At 36.6% G+C, this 23,767-nt stretch overlaps 3 protein-coding genes across 3 annotated transcripts; 1 reads left to right on the top strand and 2 right to left on the bottom strand.

The window, feature by feature from the left end:
* Positions 1 to 41: 41 nt before the first annotated feature.
* On the top strand, positions 42 to 2,607 carry LOC107936823 (peroxidase 3). The gene is made up of 4 exons (XM_016869594.1): positions 42 to 139; positions 1,569 to 1,680; positions 1,771 to 2,131; positions 2,204 to 2,607. Exons 1-4 carry the CDS (start codon positions 42 to 44, stop codon positions 2,605 to 2,607), a joined length of 975 nt encoding a protein of 324 aa, XP_016725083.1.
* A 3,769-nt stretch (positions 2,608 to 6,376) lies between these two features.
* On the bottom strand, positions 6,377 to 8,476 carry LOC107936817 (cationic amino acid transporter 5). The gene is made up of 2 exons (XM_041108115.1): positions 7,929 to 8,476; positions 6,377 to 7,832 (listed from the first exon to the last, which is right to left on the bottom strand). The coding sequence occupies exons 1-2, from the start codon at positions 8,275 to 8,277 to the stop codon at positions 6,520 to 6,522; spliced, it is 1,662 nt and encodes a 553-aa protein (XP_040964049.1). The 5' UTR covers positions 8,278 to 8,476; the 3' UTR covers positions 6,377 to 6,519.
* Positions 8,477 to 11,666: 3,190 nt separating this feature from the next.
* On the bottom strand, positions 11,667 to 13,229 carry LOC121224603 (UDP-glycosyltransferase 43). The gene has a single exon (XM_041108114.1). The coding sequence runs from the start codon at positions 13,088 to 13,090 to the stop codon at positions 11,786 to 11,788; it is 1,305 nt and encodes a 434-aa protein (XP_040964048.1). The 5' UTR covers positions 13,091 to 13,229; the 3' UTR covers positions 11,667 to 11,785.
* Between the last annotated feature and the right edge of the window lie 10,538 nt (positions 13,230 to 23,767).

Here is a 23,767-nt window from a genome sequence, read left to right as displayed (position 1 = left end):
TTGCCAATGCCATTCCCACATTCAACTAGCAAGATATCAAGATGAGGAGGCAGGCTCTCATTTTGGTTTGCATGGTAGTATTTGGAGTTGTTGGGACCTGCCATGGAGGTAGCCTTAAGAAGGGTTTCTACAATAACACATGTGTTGGTGCAAGAGGCAGCAACAAAAGAGAGAACAAGAGCACAGAACATGAAGCAAGGTGCAAGAAGCATTTTTACTTGCTCACAAATGTGCAGCAAGGGAGCTAATGGCTGATAGCTCATTCAGCTCATTCATTCAACTAGAAAAAACATACATTGATAGTCAAATACATCACCAAATAGTCAACTAACCCCACTAATCAGCATTGGGACTATTAAAACATTGCTTGCACACATAAACAAGCCACCTAAACTAGTCATTCAACACCTAATGCATCAAGTTGTCATCAACTTGTCCATTTTAAACTAGATTAATTAGAATGAAACTAAAGAGAAACCTTGCTGTTACAGCAAGCATATGTGCTGCAGCATGTCATCAAGCTGCATGCACTTCAACCACAAAATGTAACAGCAGCATCGTTGGCCAATTTCCAATACTCCTCCTTGGACTCCATGCTGCAAATACCAGTCATTCATCAAGTTTTTTGAACTTGGCAGCTCTTAGATGCTTTGATTCAAGCTGACCAATTCATTTTCTTCTTGCACAAACAGTTCGTGAGTATAGTTGCTTGCCTTCATTCTGCCATTTTGGCTTGCAATTCGACAGGCTCACACTTTGCTTACTGTCTTCAAGAGGCTTGCAACTATACAACACGCATTGAGCTTCCACATGTTGCTGAGCTCACACCTTTGACAGACTCACATCTTTGCATATTGTCTTCAACAGGTGTCTTCATCAGGCTCGCACTTTGTTAAGCTTGCAGCTTTGACATCTTGCTAAGCTTGCACATTTGGAAAGCTCACACCTTTCCTTTAAACTCCTCCTTCAGCTTATTCAAGCTAGTTTGGGGATCTTATAAGTTTGAGCCGATATTATCTTCTCTACAAGCAGTCCTTAATGACTTGCTTGTGCTTTGACAGCTTCTTTCTTTTCAACAAGCAGGGGAAGCAAAATCAATGGTCCCGTAAGACATAGGCTCATGATACCAATTGTTGGTGCAAGAGGCAGCAACAAAAGAGAGAACAAGAGCACAGAACATGAAGCAAGGTGCAAGAAGCATTTTTACTTGCTCACAAATGTGCAGCAAGGGAGCTAATGGCTGATAGCTCATTCAGCTCATTCATTCAACTAGAAAAAACATACATTGATAGTCAAATACATCACCAAATAGTCAACTAACCCCACTAATCAGCATTGGGACTATTAAAACATTGCTTGTACACATAAACAAGCCACCTAAACTAGTCATTCAACACCTAATGCATCAAGTTGTCATCAACTTGTCCATTTTAAACTAGATTAATTAGAATGAAACTAAAGAGAAACCTTCCTGTTACAGCAAGCATATGTGCTGCAGCATGTCATCAAGCTGCATGCACTTCAACCACAAAATGTAACAGCAGCATCGTTGGCCAATTTCCAATAACATGTCCTAATGCAGAAGCCATAATCAAGAATGCTACTGAGAAACGTGTTGCCAGTGATCCCAAATTGCCTGCAAGGTTCCTTAGAATGCATTTTCATGATTGTTTTGTTAGGGTAAGGCTTCTAAATATTTGTACCACATTTACAAGAACCTGCAAGTTGTCTCAAATCGTTACATGATATTGGAAAGTTTTCACTTTTCAGGGTTGTGATGCTTCGGTCCTATTGAACTCGACAACCAACAATACTGCCGAGAAAGATGCGATTCCGAACCTAACCCTTGCTGGTTTCGATGTCATAGACGATATAAAAGCAGAAGTCGAGAAGAAATGTCCGAACGTAGTATCGTGTGCTGATGTTCTGGCCTTGGCTGCTAGGGATGCTGTTTCTTTCAAAGTAAGTCAAACCCCATTGTGGGAAGTTCTTACCGGTAGAAGAGACAGTAGGGTGTCGCGAATTTCCGAGGCATTGGCTAATCTTCCTTCCCCTTTCTCTAACTTCACCACCCTTGTCCAAAACTTTGCTAACAAAGGCCTTAATGTGCAAGACTTGGTGGTCTTATCAGGTACAATATCAATGCACAACATTTTTAGATGATAAAAGATGAAACTTTTAAACTTAAATCATTCAAACGCAGGGGGGCATACGATCGGAGTAGGCCACTGCAATGCCTTCAGCAATAGGCTATACAACTTTACTGGGAATGGAGATCAGGACCCTTCCTTGAATGCAACCTATGCAACTTTCTTGAAGACACAATGTCAAAGCCTCAGTGACAATACGACCTTCGTGGTGATGGATCCTGGTAGCGGGCTAGCATTCGATAATAACTATTATGTCACGCTTAAGCAAAACAAGGGTCTGTTTCAGTCCGATGCCGCCCTCCTGACGAACAAAAGCTCGCGCGATGTTGTTGACAAGTTGCTTGACTCGAAGGAATTCTTCAAAGAGTTTGCAAAGTCAATGGAGAAGATGGGAGCCATTGGAGTTCTCACGGGGAATGCAGGAGAGATTAGGAATAAATGTTACGTTGTTAACTAATTCTTGAAAGACTTTGCTTATGTACCTCAATGGACACCATTAATGTTCGATTTCCAAATGCTTTGCTATGTATTACATTTTTTTAAAGCTAAAATTTGGAAATTTTTAAAAATAGATATTAGTATTTTTAATGGTGTATTTTGGGATGAAGTTAATTTTTTAAAAAAAAAATTGGAGTGTTTAATTAAAATTTTTAAAAAATTTGTAAGATTAATTAGAATTTCTAAAAATTTTAAGACATCTCACTTAAAATTAGAGACCTAATTAAAATCTAAAAAAAATCAAGGGGAATATTGAAATTTTTCAAAAATTTTGAGAGGCGAAGAGTTACTTTAATAGATTAAACTTATTGATAGACAACTCAGGTTACTTTATTAAGTATAAACCTATCAAGTTGACTAGGGTTTCTAGGTATATTCCCTTAGTCTCAACTCAATTGACCCACATGAATCAATTCTAAGATATTCAGTCTAGCTCTCAATTATGACTTTGGCAGCTGGGGCAAACGTAATTAATCATAAATCAAGGAAATTGAAAAGAAATTAGTTAAGGAATTAAGGAATAGAATCCATAATCCTTGCAAGCAAAATAGAGTTCAGTTCATGAGAAATCACAGCAAAAAAGACTACAAAGCAATCTTGCATGATAAGGTAAGTAAAGGGGAAGAAACGAGCTTTGAGATGAGCTCTCTAAATATCTTGTTCTTCTTGTCTCTACATTTCCAAAGTCTCTAAAAAGCTCTTCTCCCAATCTTCATTTTCAATAGCTTTATCTATTAATCGTCTTTTCAAAAGATGAAGCCAAAGTCAGTCAAATAGTTATCAAGCATAAACTCTCTTTGAAATCTCCTGGTAGATTCCAAGCATCGTTAATAATGACTAGTCTCACAAATTCTTCCGCTGTTGCCTGTCAGGACTTTCGTAAACAATAATAACTAAGAAGTCATTTGGATAAGTGGGGCAAGAAACTCTTATGTGTGAACAAATTATGCGTGGTTATAGACAACTTCCACCCAACCGATGTAAATATCACCTGAGAAACCCCTGGGCTCTACACAATAGGAGTACAGAAAACCAATTCTTGAAATTATTATGCTATCAGTCTTATGCTCTTCCACTTGCGTTTCAAGCAAAACCAGCATATCAGGAGAATAATCATGAAATAGACTCGCATATTATTCATGGAAATCTATCATTAGCTCCCCTTAATAATTTCAAATCATAGTAAAGAATTTGTTTTAGCAAATTTCTATGTTTTTTTTTATTGAGTCCATTGTTGTTGTTTAAGAAAGTTTGTAGAAGATTAGGCAATTAATTCTTTTAGAAAATTTCAAACTATGTATTTTATATAAATAATTTATTGATAACTCTCATATTTAGAATTATGCTAATATAGTTTTTATAGTAGGTAAATTTAGCATTAAGGTTAGATTTTACAACATTTTATTGTTTTTCAGATTAATTATATTTTATTTGATTTTTATCATTTTTAGAGTTAATTCGAATTTACTTGTTATTTTCCTCTCTATATTGTAGGTCTCGAATGAAGAATGGAAGGCTTGGAGCATAAAGTAAAAAGTAGTGAAAAGAAGCCATTCGCTCCACTAAATTTCAATGTGGTGGAGCACAATCTTCAATTCAAAATTTCAAACAGTAAGCAATCCGCTCCACCACAATTCTACGTCTAATGGAATGAAACGATTAAAACCCTAGAAACAATGGGTGACGTGATTTAAGGAAAAAAAAGGGTAAAAGAGTGAAAAAAATCAACTTGAAGGCTAAGAAACAAGTCTCTCACACTAAGGGGAACTTTAAGCTTGTAAAGACGAGAAGAAAAAAAGATTTGGAGAGTTCAACATCAGTTTGATAATTATTATTATCTCTAGATTATTTCTTTTTACTTTTTCTCAATGTAAGTTTGTTTTGAATTTCTTCTTATGATGTTTTCTCAAATCAATATGAACTAAACTCTATTTTCTTAGAACGATAATGGATCTTATTTTTAGTTAATTAAATTATTCTCTCTTCAATTGTTTCGATCTTTGTTAATTATTTATTCAATCTCGTGCTTATTTAATCTGCTTGTTTGGCCACCAAGTTTTGTTAATCTAATAATCTTGGAAGAGAAAATTAATATTTAGATCTCGACTGAATAGATTAGGATTAACTTTAGTAGCATCATCGAACGAGTTAATTTTTGACTAGGATAAAAATATACCTAATGCCCTAATCAACTTAATAGGTTTGTTCATAATGACTTCGCGCAACTTGTCTAGCATAGGAATTTAGCTAGTGGCGAAGGGAGATTAACTCGACATATGCACTTGTATTACTTAATTCGACACGTGCACTTGCAAATGAATTTTCACACATCAAGTTTTTGGCGCCGTTGTCAAGGACCAAATTTTAAGTTATATTCTTCTAATATGAATTTTATTCATTAGTAATCTAAGATCGGATCTTTTTTACTTTTTTTGTTTTGTTTTTCAGGTACTCTAGAACTGCATATGCAAACTTGGGTCAGATTCTTTAATATTGTTTAATCCAGAAACTAAAAGGACTTGTCGTCAAAATCGAAGCGCAACTAGACAAGCTAGAGTACAACCAATTGAGACGAATCCTGTTAATCTAGAGAATCTTGAGAATCGTGAAACTGACCCACCTAGGGTTGGTGATCAACCATTGATGATTTGAGCACCTCAACAATAGTGGAGAAGGTGTATTAATTAAAGCATGCCTTTACATGAGGGATATCACTAGAGTATTACTAGGCCTACTATTGAGGTGAATAATTTTAAGATTGATGTTAAGGCTATGCAACTGATTTAGAACAAGCATGTGCAACGCTCACCAACGTAAATGAACTAGGCTCGACATCATCCAGCAGCATTAACCTAAAGGCCTCTAAAGCGGTTTCCCAGTCCTCAAACCGACACAAGGCAGAAATGAAGGAGTTCCAAGAAACGGTATCTCTGTGGGATTGGGGAATTCTTTCAAACACCTTGTAGACATGGGAAATGTCCCCACATTTACCGTAGACATTGAGCAGGGAATTGGCCACGGGGACGAAGGAGGTTCCATAGCCATATTTGAGAACGTGAGCATGAATCTGGTTTGCCAAGGGCAAGTGTTGAAGAGCGGCAACGGCCTTGAGGATAGCGGGGAAAGCGAAGTGATCAGGTAGGATACCGGAGGAAGTCATGTTGACATAGGTTAAAATGGCTTGGTGGAATTGGTTGGACTGGGTATTGGCTCTGAGAGATTGGGTCCATGATTGCCAAGTGAGTGAGTGGGTTGTTGTGGGGATGGATTGGTGGGTTTGAAGGGAAGAGATTGAAGTTGGTGGAGGAGAATACAGGAAAGGGGAGGACATTTGCTCGTTATTGCCGTTGTGTTGTTATCCACAAGCAGGATTGAATTTGGCTGGTTATATAGTATCTTGGAGTACCAGGCCCAATTGGATCTGGTATAAGGCCAGTTGACGTTTCTATCTATATTTATTTTAAGTTTCTAATTAAATTGATATCATAAGTTAACCGAAAACGAGCTCTATTAAAAATTATTAAAATATTTTTATATATATAAAATAAGTTAAATTATTATGAGGGTATTTTTATTTATTTTATATATATGAAATAAAATAAATTTAAAATATTAACTTTACTTTTTCAATTAAAAATTTTATTATAGACTTTTAATAAATATATCTATTACATAATATTCTTCTCTTAATTAAGTGCATCATGCATACAAGTAGATCCTTTTTGGGATTCTAGTAAGTATATTTTATTTGATCTGAAACGTAAAACACGGGGCTTTTATGCAGATTATGAAGAATCCTGCTTAAGGACGAGACCATATAGATAGAGATGGTGGAAGGAATACAAACAAGAAGAGGAAAATAAGGCAAGGCCTAAGCTGTCTCCTCTTTATCTTCATCTTCATTCTTAACCTTGAGGGCATCTAGTTTTTGTTGTTGATGGGCCATATCATAAGTTGCATGGACACCAACGAGAGTGTAGTAAACCAGCATTGCCACCGTACAGATTCCGAACCTTATAAAAGCTGGAGGTCCCAAAGACCCCATGAGGAAGATATTTATTGCAACTGACAAAGATGGAAGCCATGGAACCAGTGGGACCCCCCAAACTTTTGGCGTCCTCTGCTGTGGCAGAAATATTGATATCCCCATAGTCCCCAGGAACCAAAGGGGAATTGTTACAACGTATCCCACCCATCCATTAGGCCTTAGTCCCCAGTAGGCTGAAGTTCCCATTGAGGAAGCAATGATAACCAGCAGGAATATTACAAGCTTCAGCTGGTTTATTCCTGGTGTGACTTCCCTCACATAGTATCTCCTCACAAGTAGTGCTACAGCCATCATCATGAATATGAATAGAGTGCTCACAGATAGCAAGCTTGCTAAGACATCCAAGCTTGAGAAAAATGCAATGAGACCACTTGAAATGGTCATCAAAAGCGTCGCATTTATTGGTGTTCCAGTCTTTGGGTGGACAAGCGCGAACCATGGTGGGATCATGTGTGCTCGTGCAATATGAGTAGTATATCGTGCCTGCCCAAGGGCTCCTACCAGAAGGACAGTGGTCATCCCCTTAAGAGCACCAAGCGCTACAAGATACTTGGCCCATTTCATTCCAACACTCCGAAATGCCATAGAATAGGCGGCGTTTGGGTCTATCTCTGTGTATTTCTGCATCATGCTTAGGGACAATGCCATCAAGCAATATACGACAGTGATGATTGACATTGATCCAAGTAATCCTAATGGTATGTCTCTTGAAGGGTTTTTTGTTTCTTCAGCCATGGTAGCAATGCTATCGAATCCACCATAAGCAAAGTAAACAATAGCCGCTGCTTGGAAGATCCCTTTGGCTCCATGGGGTAAAAAGGGTGTCAAATTTGACGTGTTGGCATGAGCAAAGCCAGCAATTAGCACGAACAAGATCACTAAAGTGTTCAGTGCAGTGGCTATCCAATTCAATTGAGAAGTTTTCTTTGTGCTAATCATTGCAATGGTTGCAGCAATTGCCAAAACTGCAACTGCAATCGGGTCCAAGAGATAATTTCCCTTAGGGATACGAAGTGAGTCGGGCTGACGGTTTAAGAGAGTGGCGAAGTAAGAAGTCCATGCTCTGGCAACAGCTGCACCTCCAACAATGCTTTCAAGAAGTATATTTCCAGCAGTGATGAAGGCCACAAAATCTCCTAATTCAATTCTTAAATAAGCAAATGACCCACCTGCCACAGGGATCTCTACTGCAAACTCAGAATAGCAGAATACAGAAAGCATTGCTGAAATACCTGAGGCAACATAGGACAAGACAATGGCAGGTCCAGCATGACGATGAGCTTCTTGGCCAGTGAGCACGAAGATGCCTGCTCCAATAACCGACCCAAATCCAAACCAGGTAAGATCCCACCAAGTGAGGCAACGTTTCATGTCATTTTCACTTTGTTTACGAAGTTGTGTTATCTCGTTTGCATCATCCGAGCGGCTTAGAAGGCGGTCCTTGAATCGGGAATATATTTGTGAGAGTGCAGATAGGTAGGTGTTCCAATTTTGGAATGATTCTTCAGGCAAGAAATCAACTTTGCTCCATCTCCAGTAAGGTCGTTGTTGAACCTCATCTTCTTTCCCAATGTAACTCATTGCTTGGTTTTCTTTTTTCTCACAGCTTTCACCAATATCAAGGGTAGACTAGTGATAATACGGTGTAGTGATTTTGTCTTTAGTATGAATTTGTAACTCAATTATAGACCAATGGATCCTTGAAACGGTGACATTGTCACCACAACTTGCCATACTAGTTACTGATGTTTTGGAGTGTTTCGTCCTCTTTCCATACAGCATCAAGGGTAAGATAAGAGCATGCTGTGTCGTTTGATTCACGTCGTTGACTTGCCTTGCCTGGCCTAGTCTGCCTGCTCTGCATTAAATCCTATTCCTGTTTCTAGTCATTTGTAACCGGTTCACATCAAGATTCCAGGGGCCCGCTGTTTGATTCGGTGTTCAAATTTTGGTTAAAACTGAATTAATAGACTCAACTGATCTAATTCGGTTAATTGGTCGGTTAACCGATCTAATTTGGTCGGAGATCGGTTAATAATTTTTTGAAAGTTCGGTTATCGATTAATTCGGTTCGAAATCGAGTAATTAACCGAATTAATCAAACTTAATAATTAATAATATAAATTATATGTAGTTTTAATTCAATTAATTCAGTTAAATGAATATTATTAATTTATATTTTTATATGTTTCATACTTGTTTAACCAGAAAAACAAAAACATATAAATTTCAGTTAATTCAGTTGACCGACCAAATTAATCGAAATATTTTGGTTTGGTTAATTTTTTTGAAAATATTTTGGTTTAGTTAACGGTTAAAGGATTAAAAAGTTTGGTTAATATTAGTTTGTTTCTGTTAACCATTTAAACACACCTAATCTCTGTAACGATTTTTAATTTTTTTTTAAGGAAAACATGGTCCAAATCCGTACCAAACGTCTGACGAGCTTTAACCAAATAGTTTATTATAAAATTATTGAGTATTCATATTTATTTAAAATATGTGTTTATATGTTAACATGAATAAAAATTTTAAAAAATATATACTTTGCATTCTAATTCATCATATTTTATTTTTACTTGAAAATAATAATAAAAAATTTATAGCATTCGGAATTATGTTATACATATATTTATTAAAAGTTTATATAAAATGAAATGAAGTTTTAGTAGAAATAAATTTAAATGTTTAAAAATTATGGTGTCTTAAATTCAAATATGAGTTTTTATTAATCGTAAAAGCATTTTCATAATAACATAACTTAATTTAATAAATATATTTTACTCATTTTGATGCTCAATTTACTCCTAACATCCAAAAGTATAAATATGTATTATTATTAGATCATGTTTCATGATTTATATTCCAATTTGTGTTATTTATATCTCGAATTAAGTAATAAATTGCATTACATAAAATTTAATAAGATTAACAAAAATATTAAAAAACATTGTATAGCAATTATTTAAATTAGTTATTTTTGAAAATTTATTAATAAAACATTTCTTACTATTTGAAACATTTACATCATTCTTTTTTAATTCTAAAAATGATTCTAATCTATTTCATAAGACAATTTTATTTTACCAAAATAATATTTACCAAGTAATAATTATAAATTTTTTATCCTATTCTTACCCAATAATTATTCTCTATTAGTATGGGTCACTCACGCTTTGTGATAGTCTGATTATTTGTTTATGTCAATTTATAAGGTAAAAATTCAAAGATTAAAATATACTCTAAGTAATTTTTTTAGAATCGGACAGCGATCGAACCGATTAAGCCACTGATTCATACGATTTGATTAAATAAATCAATGAAAATTTATAGAAATAGAAAATCGGTTTAATTAATGTTTTAGTCTAGTTCAATTGTCTTATACCAATTCGCGAGTCAACCAGTTTGATGTCTCTTTTTAAACCAATATGCTGACCGTTTCCTTGTTTGAGCAGCCAGTCTGCTCCAGTTCAAACAACCATGACCCTAGGTCTCTACACTTCATACATTTTAAATTTAACCCTCTTACTTTCATTTTTAAAATTTTGATCCCTACTTTTTTTTTATATTTAAAATTTTACTTTTAAATTATATATAATCGCGTAACATCTTAATTGAAAGTCAACCATATTAATTCTTTCAACTAATTTATAATATTATTAAAATGTAAAAATCAAATTATGTAAAAAAAATTAAAGTCGAAGATTAAATCTTAGATTTAAAGATATTAGAAGGTACAGAATTTATATATATATATATATATAAAGCATGGTGAGTGAGTAGGAAGGTGACACCTAAATAGATATTCGTTCCATAAGCCCAGAATATTCAAACTTCAAAGTCAAGCATGCCCACAGTTCCACGAGAAATGGTTGCAAGTTGATATTTGCTACAATTGTTAAGCTATTGGAGAGCGTGAGATTCAAGCACTAAAGCCATTTAATTTAGAGTAAAATTTGTCCCAAACCCCTATACTCTTCATGAAGTTTATTTTTAAAATTTTAATTTTTCTACTTTTCAACTTTTAAAATTTATGTTCAACCGATATCACTATTAATATTTTTTTATTGAATTCAGGCTTATTACAGTATCATTTTTTTTAATTACATAGCTACGTACCAAATAAGTATTTTATTTTTATTTCAAAATATCACACTAACAAATTTACCAAAATAAAAAAATTACCAAGGTTAACAAGTAGACCTGAATTTTAAAATTTAAGAAGTAGAGAGACTAAATTTTTAGAAATAAAAGTACATGAACTAAGTTTCAAATTTGTAAAAAGTACAGGGACCTATGGTATATTTTAACCTTTAATTTATGCTTCTTTTGTTTTATGTTTGCTATATAGAAGACAACATGATTGATCACTATCTTCATCGCTGGCCAGGCTGTTATCTATCAAGTTCAATTTCAACACCTTCAACGTCATCCCGTAGATAACTACAAAGATAAATAAGTTTTGGTTTTCTTTTTGGCCCTCTGAATGAAGGGCTTATTTATCTGAGGGGCCTTAAACTTTTTTTCTTTTTCCAATTTAATTGAATTCAAAGTATCATGATCTCCACGCCTTCAGCATTTTATTGGTGACATGTAGTAGCAGCTTTAACACCGGCCGACTGTTGGGTTCATTAATTGATAAATATATATATATTTGCATGGTAATTTTCAGATGATGAGAATCCTAACATTTTCTTTCACATCCTCACAGTTGCATGCTTATAGAGTATAACATCTTACATGATGCAAAATCCTACATCTATAACTCGACTAGTGAGTAAAATTTGTGACATGATAGATAACAAGTATACTGAACTTATTGTTAAAGCCGGTGGCGATGGAAGCTTACAAGAACTTTGTACTTGAGCTACGATCATATATGTTAGCATCTGTAGGTCAACAAAAGTGCTATACCACTGCCTAGCATTGTTAAATCTAATGCCAAAAATATCAAAACAAGGCAGTGCATGAACCAGAAGTTGTGGATGGTTAAATGGCTGCATCTACAAATAAAGCATTTCAATAAATATAACCATTGTGAGAAAGTGACCACAATTCATTTGTAGCTAGTTCTGTCTTTCCAAACGGTTCAGTATTTCACCTCAGAACCTTGTATTCTACAGCTGATTTCCTGAATTAGGGATGTTAAGGATTTATAGGAGGAACCGTTTTCCATCAGTGCCATCCTACTCTTGGCCTCCATTTCCCTTACCTTGGCCTTCACTTCATCTTCTCCGTCCATCAAACGCCTCAACCCTCTTTCTAACTCCTCAGCCACTACCAAATCACTATCCTCCCTGTAATCCAACCTTATCTCCACACCCAATCCCAGCTCTTTCACCAACTCAAATGCATTCATTTGTTGCTCCGCATACACTGGCCATGTTGCAATAGGAACCCCGTGCCATACACTTTCCAATATGGAGTTCCACCCATAGTGTGATACAAACCCTCCAATTGCTTGGTGGCTCAATACTCTCACTTGCTGAACCCACCCACACACAATCCCCAATCCAGCCGTCCGATCCAGAAACCCCACCGGCAAAGCAGCCTCTACATTGGTGTACTCACCTGGGAGATCTAATTTGCCTTTGGGTGGCTCGCGGATGGACCATAAAAATCGATACCCAGAACGCTCCAACCCAATTGCGATCTCTCTCAATTGGGGTCCTTCAAGACTCCCCATGCTCCCGAAGCAGAGGAATACCACTGAAGAGGGAGGCTGTTGATCAAGCCATTCCATTATGGAATCCTGTTGCTGAGCTCCATCCGGATGCCATCGGGACGCTCCAGCATGATCCAGAATCGGACCCACTGGGTAAACTGGAGGTAACCCACTGATGGATAGCGACTCAATGGCATGGGGCTCCAGTTCAAGAAACGTGTTTACTACGATACCTATTGTCTCTGTGTACCTGCATGCGTTCTCTAAGAAACAGAAATAACCATCCTTGTTTCTCTTTAGCACATGGGAGGGCAACATGCTTGGGGGCAAAGGTTTAGAAAAAGTGGGGACGATCAACTCCACTGCAGAGTCTTTGGGAACGATAAACCCAGAGTGGGAGTCCGAGTCAACAAAGTCGACAGCTAGTTGTGTGTCTAGCGCTGGCAAATGAAGCATAAACCCCAAAAAGCTGGCTGAAGAAGCAAAGAAGAGATAGCAAGGAATGCCAAGGTCTTGGGCAACATCAATCATGGAAGTAGTAAACATGTCAACAAAGAGAGCAGCAACAGAAGTAGTGTTGGAACAATGGCAGCAGCAAACATCAAAACAAAGTTGCAACTCAGTGTTTGCAAGACTGAAGCAAGAAGAATCGAGGCAAAGCAAAGCAAAAATTTGGTCAAAAATCAAAATACTCAGCAATGTTGTGACTGAACATCCATCATTTTTCATTCAACTTGAAATATATAAAAGAGTTACATTGTACATTGACAGTTACCTAATGTATTTAACTGCCCCAACTAATACAAACCTAATCACTAGCCAAAAAATAATCAAACATAGCTGACTAATCAGCCATTACATCAAAAGATCTTGTCACTAACTTAAGTTTAACTAGCATTACAAACAAACTAAAGTTGAACTGAACCAAATTACATCAAAACAAAGCAGCAAAGTTGGTTGCTTCATTCGGTTCAAAAACCATTCGTGCGCACCAAGCAAAATGAGCTGAGCTCGATAGCTGCTGGTCTCGACAGTAGCAAGCTTTTGGCTCCATGTTGCATTGCAGTCCAGCTTTCAACACTCCTCCTTGGACTGTATGCAACACATTCCAATTGCACTTCTCAAAGATTCAAATCGAGCAGCCCCTAAGGGCTTGGTCATTATGTTAGCCAATTGTGCTCCTGAGCTGCAATGCACAAGGCTGACTTCCTTTGCTTGTTCAGCCTCTCTAACAAAATGCAATTTGATCTTAAAATGCTTAGTCTTGCCATGGAACACAGGGTTCTTGGCTATTGCAACTGCAGACTGATTGTCCACCCAGATTTCAGTTGCTTCATCTTGAGTTTCATTAAGGTCATAAAGCAGCTTTCTTAGCCAAATGGCCTGATTAACTGCTCCTGCTGCAGCAATGTACTCTGCTTCTGCTGTGGACTGAGCAACAGTTTGTTGCTTCTTAGAACTCCAGCAAAACATGCCCGATCCAAGTGTGAAGAAGTATCCAGAGGTACTCTTCATGTCATCGAGAGATCCTGCCCAGTCGCTGTCAGAGTAGCCTTCTAGTTTCAGTTGGTTCTGACTTTCAAACATTACACCAAAACTAGCAGTGCCCTTGATGTATCTAAGGATCCTTTTTGCTGCCTTCAAATGTGCCTCATTGCAACAATGCATAAATCTCGATAACAGGCTGACACCAAACATGATATCTGGCCTGGTTGCTGTTAGATACAACAGACAACCAACTAGGCTTCGATAGTGCCTCTCATCAACCCTCTGCTGATCACCACTGCTAGTCAGCTTTTCTCCTTGAGCCACAGGTGTGCTGACTGCTTTATAGTTATGCATGCAAAATTTGTCTAGGATCTTCAAAGCAAATGAGTGTTGGCTGATGAAGATACCTCGATCAGATTGGTGCACTTTCATGCCAAGGAAGTAAGTCATGATCCCCAAATCTGTCATCTCAAACACTTGCTGTATTTGGACCTTGAACTGATCAATGAGCTCGATTTTGCTCCCTGTCACAAGCAAATCATCCACATACAAGGAGACTATCAGCAAGGTTTCATGTTCTGACCTTTTAACATATAGAGTAGGCTCACTAAGGCTCTTTACAAATCCAAGTTTGGTCAGGTAGGCATCAACTCTGTCATACCAGGCCCTTGGTGCCTGTTTCAGGCCATAGAGGGCCTTTCTCAACTTATACACTTTGTCTTCATGTCCAACAACTTCAAAACCTTCAGGTTGCTCGATGAAGATCTCCTCCTTGAGAAAACAATTCAGGAATGCTGATTTGACATCCAATTGGTGAACTCTCCACTGCTTCTGAGCTGCTAAAGCAAACAGCAGCTTAATTGTATCCAGTCTTGCCACTGGAGCAAAAGTTTCTAGGTAGTCAACACCATACTGCTGACTGTAGCCCTTCACCACAAGCCTGGCCTTGTGCTTGTTCAGTGAGCCATCAGCATTGTACTTGGCCCGATACACCCATTTAACTCCTATGACCCTCTTGTGTTCTGGTCTGCTTACCAACTCCCAAGTCTGATTTTTGTTGATCATTTCCAACTCAGCTTCCATAGCTTTCATCCAGCTTCTGTTTTTAGCAGCCTCTAGTCTGAGGGCTCAATCACAGCAACATTGCACCTCTGATAGACATCAGCCAAAGTTCTGGTGCCCCTCACTGGTATATCATCGACAGCATCATTACTTGGTCCTTCTTCTGCAGGTTCAGCAACCAAGTCTAACTGGTCCAATTCAGACAAGTCAGTCTCAACACCATTCCAATTCCACACCTTTTCCTCATCAAACTTTACATCCATGCTGACTAAAACCTTCTTTGCTGTAGGATCATACACTCTATAGCCCTTCTTGTTGCTGCTGTAGCCAACAAAGATTCCTGGAGTTGCTCTGCTCTCAAGCTTGGTCCTTTTCTCTACTGGAATAAGTGCATAACATACACAGCCAAACACTTTTAAGTGTGTTACCACAGGTTTGACTCCATGCCAAGCCTCAAAAGGAGTCTTATCCTTGACTGCTCTAGTTGGCAGTCTGTTGAGCAGATACACTGAGGTGTTGACTGCCTCAGCCCAAAACTGACTTGGAAGCTTGCCTTGGAACAAGAGGCACCTGGCCATGTTCAGTACAGTCCTATTCTTTCTCTCACAGACTCCATTCTGTTGAGGAGTATAGACTGTTGTGAGCTGATGGTGAATCCCAGCACTGTCACAAAGCTTCTGAAATCTCTCAGACACATATTCAGATCCATTATCAGTCCTCAAGGCTCTAATTTTGCAGCCTGACTGATTTTCAGCATAAGCCTTGAATTTGCAGAAGGCTTCAAACACTTCTGACTTTTGCTTCAAGAAGTAGACCCAGCACAACCTTGTTAAATCATCTATAAACAGGGCAAAGTACCTGTTCTCACTGATTGAAGGTGTTCTCATAGGGCCACAAACATCAGAGTGCACCAATTCAAGCTTGTCTTGAGCTCTCCAAGCACTGTCAGCAGGAAAAGGCAGTCTAGCCTGCTTACCAAGCTGACAAACCTCACAAACATTCCCACTAGCTTCAATTTTTGAAATGTCATCAACCAGATTCAGCCTATGTAACAGATCGATGGATCTAAAATTTGCATGGCCTAGTCTCCTATGCCACAAGTCAGTGCTTTCAACAAGGCTGGTGTATGCCTTTCTTTCTATTTGGCTAACATCCAGCATGAAGCACCTATCAGTCATAGAGACTGTGACTAACTCCAGACCATTCATGTCTTGAACAATACAGAAACCATCTTTAAAAACCAATGTATAGCCCTTTTCAACTAATTGGCCTACACTAAGCAAATTCTGGTCTAAGTCAGGTACAAAAAACACATCTGAGATCAGCTTGTTACCTGAACCAGTGCTAATCAACACACTGCCCTTGCCTTTAGCCTCAATCAGCCTACCATCTCCAATTCTAATCCTCGAGTGGAAGCTTCTGTCTAGGCTTTTGAACAGCTTCTCATCTGCTGCCATATGGTGTGAGCAGCCACTGTCTAGTAGCCAATCATTGCTGGCCTTGGTTGTGCCAACAAAACAAGTTGCTGTGAACACTTGCTCCTCCTGAGCTTGAATGTCCTCAGCAGGTCTAGCTTGTTGCAGAGTAGCCTCCCTTGGTTTGCCCTTGCACACCTTCTCTACATGGCCAAACTGCTTGCATTTTCTACACTGAATATCTGGCCTAAACCAGCAATACTTTTCTGAATGTGTTGTCTTCTTGCAATGAACACATGGTGGGAACACCCTTTTTGCTTCATCTCTTCCTGACTTGACCCTTCTATTGTGCCAAGGCTTCTTGCCTTTTGCACTCACACTTGAGCCTTCACTGGCTTTAGCCTGGAAAGCAGCTTCAGGATTCTCCTCCTGCCTATTTGCCCTCCTTTGCTCAAGTGCATATAGGGAATTTATCAGCTCAGACAATGAAATGGCTGATAAGTCCCTCGAGTCCTCAAGTGAAGAGATTTTAGACTCAAATTTCTCAGGGAGAGTTGTAATAACCTTTTCAACAACTCTGCTCTCTGTGAAGTCCACTCCCAGGAGCCTAATGCTGTTGACAATGGCCATTATCCTGTCTGAGTACTGCTTGATGGTCTCAGACTCCTTCATCCTCAAATTTTCAAAGTCTCTCCTGAGGTTGATTACTTGCTGTTGCCTTGTCTTATCAGTCCCCATGAACTCCTCCTTCAGCTTCTCCCAAGCCTGCTTAGGTGAGTCACAGGCCATGATGCGAGTAAATATCACATCAGAGACTCCATTTTGCAAGCAGGCCATAGCCTTATGCTTCTTGGCTCGCTCCTCAGTATGTTGCCTCATCTGTGCAATGGTGGGATTGGCTCTCAATGGAGGTGGTTCAGCATCATTCTCGATCACACTCCAAAGATCATGTGCCTGGAGATAAGTCTTCATTTTAACTATCCAAATGTGATAGTTTTCTCCAGTGAACACTGGTGGAGGTGGTGGAGTGAAACTCATTCTGCTAAACTGATTTTAAATGCTTCAATCTTACCAAATTTTGAACTTACTGCTGGTTTTGATTCGAACACAACAGATTGCATACAAAGGCCCCTCAAAGACTCGGGCTCATGATACCATTTGTTGGAACAATGGCAGCAGCAAACATCAAAACAAAGTTGCAACTCAGTGTTTGCAAGACTGAAGCAAGAAGAATCGAGGCAAAGCAAAGCAAAAATTTGGTCAAAAATCAAAATACTCAGCAATGTTGTGACTGAACATCCATCATTTTTCATTCAACTTGAAATATATAAAAGAGTTACATTGTACATTGACAGTTACCTAATGTATTTAACTGCCCCAACTAATACAAACCTAATCACTAGCCAAAAAATAATCAAACATAGCTGACCAATCAGCTATTACATCAAAAGATCTTGTCACTAACTTAAGTTTAACTAGCATTACAAACAAACTAAAGTTGAACTGAACCAAATTACATCAAAACAAAGCAGCAAAGTTGGTTGCTTCATTCGGTTCAAAAACCATTCGTGCGCACCAAGCAAAATGAGCTGAGCTCGATAGCTGCTGGTCTCGACAGTAGCAAGCTTTTGGCTCCATGTTGCATTGCAGTCCAGCTTTCAACAGTTTAGTGTTATTTTACAGCATAAGTTACCTCCAAAGCTTAAGGATCCAGGTAGTTTCAATATCCCTTACTCCATTAGAGTTAATTTTTTCACTAAGTTCAGACTAGGGGAGGTAATGCCTACATTAGTTACATTGCAGTTAGCTGGTAGAACTCTAGCATGTCCTAAGGATGTTGTGGAGAACGCCATTGTGAAGGTTGAAAAATTCTATTATCCTGGCAATTTTATTATTTTAGACATGGAGGAAGATAGGGATGTTTCATTAATCCTCGAAAGACCTTTCTTAACGATAGGACAAGCATTTATTGATGTCAAGAAGGGCGAACTCGCTATGAGAGTAGAAAATGAACATGTAACCTTTAAGGTTTTCTCTGCTTTAAATTTGATGCAAGTTCAAGAAGAGTATTGTTCAGTTTAAGTTCCTAACAATATTACAAAAAAGAAGAAGATAATTTTAAAACAATCTCCTTGATAACGTGAAAAAGGGAGTAACCGATTCAAAGGTTTTTAAGCCCTCGGTTGTTAAGCCATCAACTTTGGAGATCAACTTGATAGCTCATACTAGTGCACATAGAGGCTCATTACCATGACAATTTGTTGACAAAAAACTATGTCATGTACCGATCAAGAAATGGAATGGTAAGAAGTTTGTAAAACAACAATTCGAGCCTGAACAATATGCGTTGTTATTAAACTCACGATGCAAGATACTTTCAAGAAAACGAAAGTTTTTCGTCAATTGCTGGATCTGGTGTCCTAAGTTTAGTATGTTCATGTTGTATTCTTCTGTTTTTCGAACAAATTGGTTTAATAAAATATCCATTAATTACATTAATACCCTTTGTATATTGTTCTCAATGTTCTTGCATGCAAAGTAAAATGGAAGCAAATATTGACTCACTGGTTATCTAACATTTAATCAATAGAAAGAAGTATTACGTGCTTGGATCGTAATACAGAAAAATATCTTGTATTAGTAGACGAACCTAAACATGTCCTTAGTCTAATCAGAAATGAGTAAATCGATTGAAAGACTAATATGTCATCTATCAAGTCCAATTGGGGAGATGCTTTCTCTAAAGCATAGAAAATAGAGATATAGATGTGACTGAATGGACTGACAATATATCGGACAGAACCCAAGTAGAATAGATCCTAGATCTGTTTTTGGATTTCTTCACTTGTGACATTTGTCGAAACCGTTTTTTGAAAACAAAAATTTTAGTCGTCGACTTAAAAAAAACTGGAGTCGCCACCGATCCTTTATTAAGGTGTGATCGGCTCACCTTAAAATGATTTTGGTCTACGAAATTTGAGAAAATGAGTCCGGGAGTCAGTTACGCACGAGGAAGGATTAGCACCCTCGTAACGCCCAAAATCGGTACCAAATTGATTCTTTAATGTCTTGGTGTCGAAAATTTGAAAAGATTTTAAAAGGAAACTTTTTATTTCATGAATGAATCAAAATAGTAAGACATTCTTATTTCAAAGAAATAAAACACCACACCCACTGAGTTAGGGCACAATATTTTTAAATCTTCAAAATACCCGAATATTGCCTTTTACTTTTGAAAATTCTTATTTCGAGAAGTCAAAATATCAGGACCAGTAAGTTAGGACCCAACATTTTTGAACTCCCAAGAATAAGCTTTTATTTAAAATTTGCGAATTTAATGCAAAATGAATACTTAGCGTTCTAAATTCATCGAAGAATAATCGTAATCCAGTAAGTTAGGACACGGTCTTTCTCGAGAATCATGAACGCCAAATACTTTGAAAATTTATAAAATATGATGATTTTGACAAAACCAAAATATATTTCCCGAAAGGTATGTTAAAGTTAATGTATAGTGTGAAACAAAACTTTAATTTAAGACCAATATGAATAAATATTTACAAATATATATATAAGTACAATATACAAGTAAATTTGCAAATATGTGTACGCATATATTTCACACACATATACAAAGATACATATAAAAAGATGAAATGGAATATGTCAATCAAAATCTAATAAAACTGCATGTATGTATTTGAAAATCATGAAAATAAAATAAACATAAAAGCATGTACCAGTATATATTTACAAAATAAAAATGTATATGTATATATTTACAAAAATAAAAAAAGTGTGTAAGTATATATATAGTATAAAGTATAAAAAAGGAAAGTAAAATAAAAAAAAGGTATGTATGCGTAAAATGTATGCCAATTTAAAACCCTTAAAAGTATATATTAAAACATGCACATATATTGTATATAAAAATATGCGTGTATATGAATAGCAAATACAGTAGTAATAATAATAGAAAACAATGCAATAATAATGATGTAATGTAACATAATAATAGTAATAATGGCATAATAATAGTAAAAAAAGAAAATGATATATAAAAAAAAGAAATAAAAATGAGAAGAAGGACTGAATTGAATTTTTAAAAAAAATGGGGGGCTGATTTAAAATAAATTAAAAAAAACGACTTGAACGTGCGCGTAACAGTGGAGGACCAAAAGCGAAATTATCCCCTCCTTCCAAAGCGCTGCGCAACGAGGGACTAAATTGAAACAAACATAAAATATGCGGCCCAATTTTAAAATAAGTAGAAAGGACTTAATTGGAACGTATTTGCAAAAGGGAAGGCCTAAATGCGGAATTAAACCTTTAAAGCCAAACGCGCGGATCCTCCCATTCGAGTCGGGTCACCGCGCGGGTCAAGGCTTGGATAAAACGGCGCCGTTTTGAGGTTTCAATAAAACCCAAATTTTCTTTTAAAAATTTCATAACCCGTTTTAAAACAAAAAAAAAAAAGAAATGCTGCCCCCCTCTTTTTGTTCTTTGTTAGGGTTTCATACCCAAGCCGTCGCGCCGCCGTTCAACTATGCGCCACAGCTCCGATCGCGACGGAGGTGGCACCGATCGATGCTTCCGGCCAAAGAGGTAAGTTTCCTTTCCTCTTTTCTTTGTTATTATTCGCAATATGAAAACCAAATCAGAAGAAAAAAAGAAAAAGATCTAAAATAACTCCAATAATCACCTTAAAAAAAAACAAATAAGCAATTTGCTCTTCTATTGATCTTTTCTCTGTATTTTCAGTTTTTCTTTTGATTTCTCTCTTGTATATTTCTCTGTCATCTTTTACACTGAAAATCACCCCCATTTAGTACATAGATCTAGGCTTTTTATAGCCTAAAAAATACATTTTATTTACACAATTTTCTTTTTCGGACTCTTCTAGTCCACATTTGCAGGTGATCGTGGCGATTACAGCATGCGCAGAGGTGGTCGACTCCGAGTTGTGCGGTGACTGAAGTTGCTGGGAGCGAAATCGCGCAAAAAAAAAGGGTGACAGTTGTGGCGCCGTTGCTCTAGCTGTTTTAGGGTTTCTGTTGTATTTTTAGGCTAGGTTTGGGTTAAATAGGATATTTGGGCTTAGCAAAATTGGGCCCATTTATTGGTTTGGGCCCGGGCATATTTGGGCATGTACAACATTCATAGTGTGTCATACCTTAATCCTGAGTGGATGGTGAACTATGTATGCGTGACTCGTATACTTTTATGTAAGTAAAAATCTAACTTCAAAAAGATAAGGAGCCGAAAGCTAGTGTGTTGGTTATACGACTTTTGCAGTATGTAACATCATCCATAATAGTAGAACTCATATCCCAATTAATGGGTAAATGATATCCTCTCATCGGTATTACTTGATAGATGAAAAGTAAACGTGGTCACGGGTCGTTTGTCTTTGTGATAAATGACTTTAGTATTTTAATATTGGAATTTAGTTTTGAATGATGTGGATTTTATATTATTTTTCTATGATTAATTACCTAAAAAATTGAGCATTGATTTTGATCTTGTAGTTACTTTGGAGATTGATCCCATGTGTCTGTAAATTGAATTGAATTTTAGCTTAGAGTTTGTCTGATGTCTTCTCAAGGCAAATGATTCAGGCCATTTTTGGATCGTTTGAGCCTATAAAGCCGACTCTACCCATAGTTTAAGCCTTTTTTATACCTTTTCCCAGTCCATGTACTTAATTGTTTAATATACAACCTAAACTCTAACCCTAACCCCAACCCCAACCCTAAACCCTTAACCCTAACACTAGCCAAAATTAAGTCGTAGTGCTTAACCTTTCTCAGTCCACCTTTGTTTACTTTTAAGTCTTTGGGTCTTAATGGATATATTTTTGTAGCTTAAAGTATCGATTGGGATAGGTAGAGACATTAATGTGGACATTTTCAGTGAGAGAAGGGATAAAGCATGAAGGTTAGTCTTTGTAGACTTTCTTATTTTATTTTTTGTTTATTTATTTTAGCTAAAAGAAAAAATAAAAAAATGAATGAAATTGAAAAAAAAAGAGAGAAAGGAATTAAAAGTACCTATGTTCTTGTTGACGAATCAAAATAAAAGTTCTTTTGTTTCATTTTAGTTGTTGATTTGTAAAGGTGGAGTCGAAAATGAGTTAAGCTCTTTATTTGGAGAAGTGGGGGATAATACTTTTTTGCTACTCATCGATCCATAAGAAACTAATGCTTAGGGTTTGAGCCAAAACCTTAATCCGAGCCCATGTTACAAGTCGAATAAAGTTCTATTGACCTTTGACTAAGTTTTATTTTACATTATTGAAGATAGATAGATAGATAGATTGATAGATACATAAACTTAAGAGACCTTTTCGATGATTTTTACCTCACTATAATCTTATTTGTTTTAACTACTAGATTCGAAATATTCACACACATGACAATGAGTGTAGGGAATGACTTAGAATTTAGAGATTATTTTAACTGGATTTTGATCTAATATACTGAGGCAATTTTTTTAGAACATTCTGAATTAGTGGATTTAAATTTTGAGTAGGTTGGATTTTTATTTTATTTTTTCTTTGTTTTTTTCTAGGGACTAGCAAAAATCTAAGTTTGGGGGTGTGTTAATTCTTATATTTAGAATTATGCTAGTATAGTTTTTATAGTATTTTAGAAGCTAAACTTAGCATTTATGTTAGATTTTACTATACTTTATTGTTTTTTAGATTAATTATATTTATTTGAATTTTATTAATTTTAGAGTTAGTTCGGATTTACTTGCTATTTTCTTCTTTATATTGTAGGTCTCGGATAAAGAACGGAAGGCTTGGAGCATAAAGTAAAAAGTAGTGAAAAGAAGTCTTTCACTCCATCAGCTTTTAGTGCGATGGAGTACAATCTTCAATTCAAAATTTCAAACAGCAAGTAGTTCGCTCCATCACAATTCTATGTCTGATGTAATGAAACGATTAAAACACTATAAATTAGAGGTGACGTGATTTAAGGGAAAAAAGGGAGAAAAGAGTGAAAAAAAAATCAACTTTAAGACTAAAAAACAATTCTCTCACACCAGAGGAACTTCAAGCTTGCAAAGACGAAAAGAAAAAAAGATTTGAGGCATTCGACATCAGTTTGAATTATTTTTATCTCTAGATTATTTCTTTTTAACTTTTTCTCAAAGCAAGTTTGTTCTAAATTTCTTCTTGTGATGTTTTCTTAAGTCAACATAAACTAAACTCTATTTTCTTAGAACGATGATAGATCCTTTTTTTAGTTAATTAATTTATTCTTCTCTCTTCAATTGTTTCAGTTTTTTGTTAATTATTTATTCAATCTGGTGTTTATTTAATCTGCTTGTTTAGCCACCAAGTTGTATTAATTTGATAATCTTGATTTGTTTTGGAAGAGAAAATTAAGATTTAGACCTCGACTGAATAGATTACGATTAACTTTAGTAACATCAA

This window comes from Gossypium hirsutum, chromosome D12 (genome assembly GCF_007990345.1).
Source record: "Gossypium hirsutum isolate 1008001.06 chromosome D12, Gossypium_hirsutum_v2.1, whole genome shotgun sequence".
In the NCBI taxonomy this organism is placed as follows: domain Eukaryota; kingdom Viridiplantae; phylum Streptophyta; class Magnoliopsida; order Malvales; family Malvaceae; genus Gossypium; species Gossypium hirsutum.
This window is presented reverse-complemented; position numbering and strand designations above follow the sequence as displayed.

Excerpts from the sequence above, each read along its gene's own strand:
- LOC121224603 (XM_041108114.1), bottom strand. The coding sequence starts at position 13,090 with ATGAAAAATGATGGATGTTCAGTCACAACATTGCTGAGTATTTTGATT.
- LOC107936817 (XM_041108115.1), bottom strand. The coding sequence starts at position 8,277 with ATGAGTTACATTGGGAAAGAAGATGAGGTTCAACAACGACCTTACTGG. Across the intron at positions 7,833-7,928 it reads CTTGTCCTATGTTGCCTCAG|GAGATTTTGTGGCCTTCATC; the intron begins GTATTTCAGCAA and ends GAATTGAATTAG.
- LOC107936823 (XM_016869594.1), top strand. The coding sequence starts at position 42 with ATGAGGAGGCAGGCTCTCATTTTGGTTTGCATGGTAGTATTTGGAGTT. Across the intron at positions 1,681-1,770 it reads TTCATGATTGTTTTGTTAGG|GGTTGTGATGCTTCGGTCCT; the intron begins GTAAGGCTTCTA and ends TTCACTTTTCAG. Across the intron at positions 2,132-2,203 it reads AGACTTGGTGGTCTTATCAG|GGGGGCATACGATCGGAGTA; the intron begins GTACAATATCAA and ends ATTCAAACGCAG.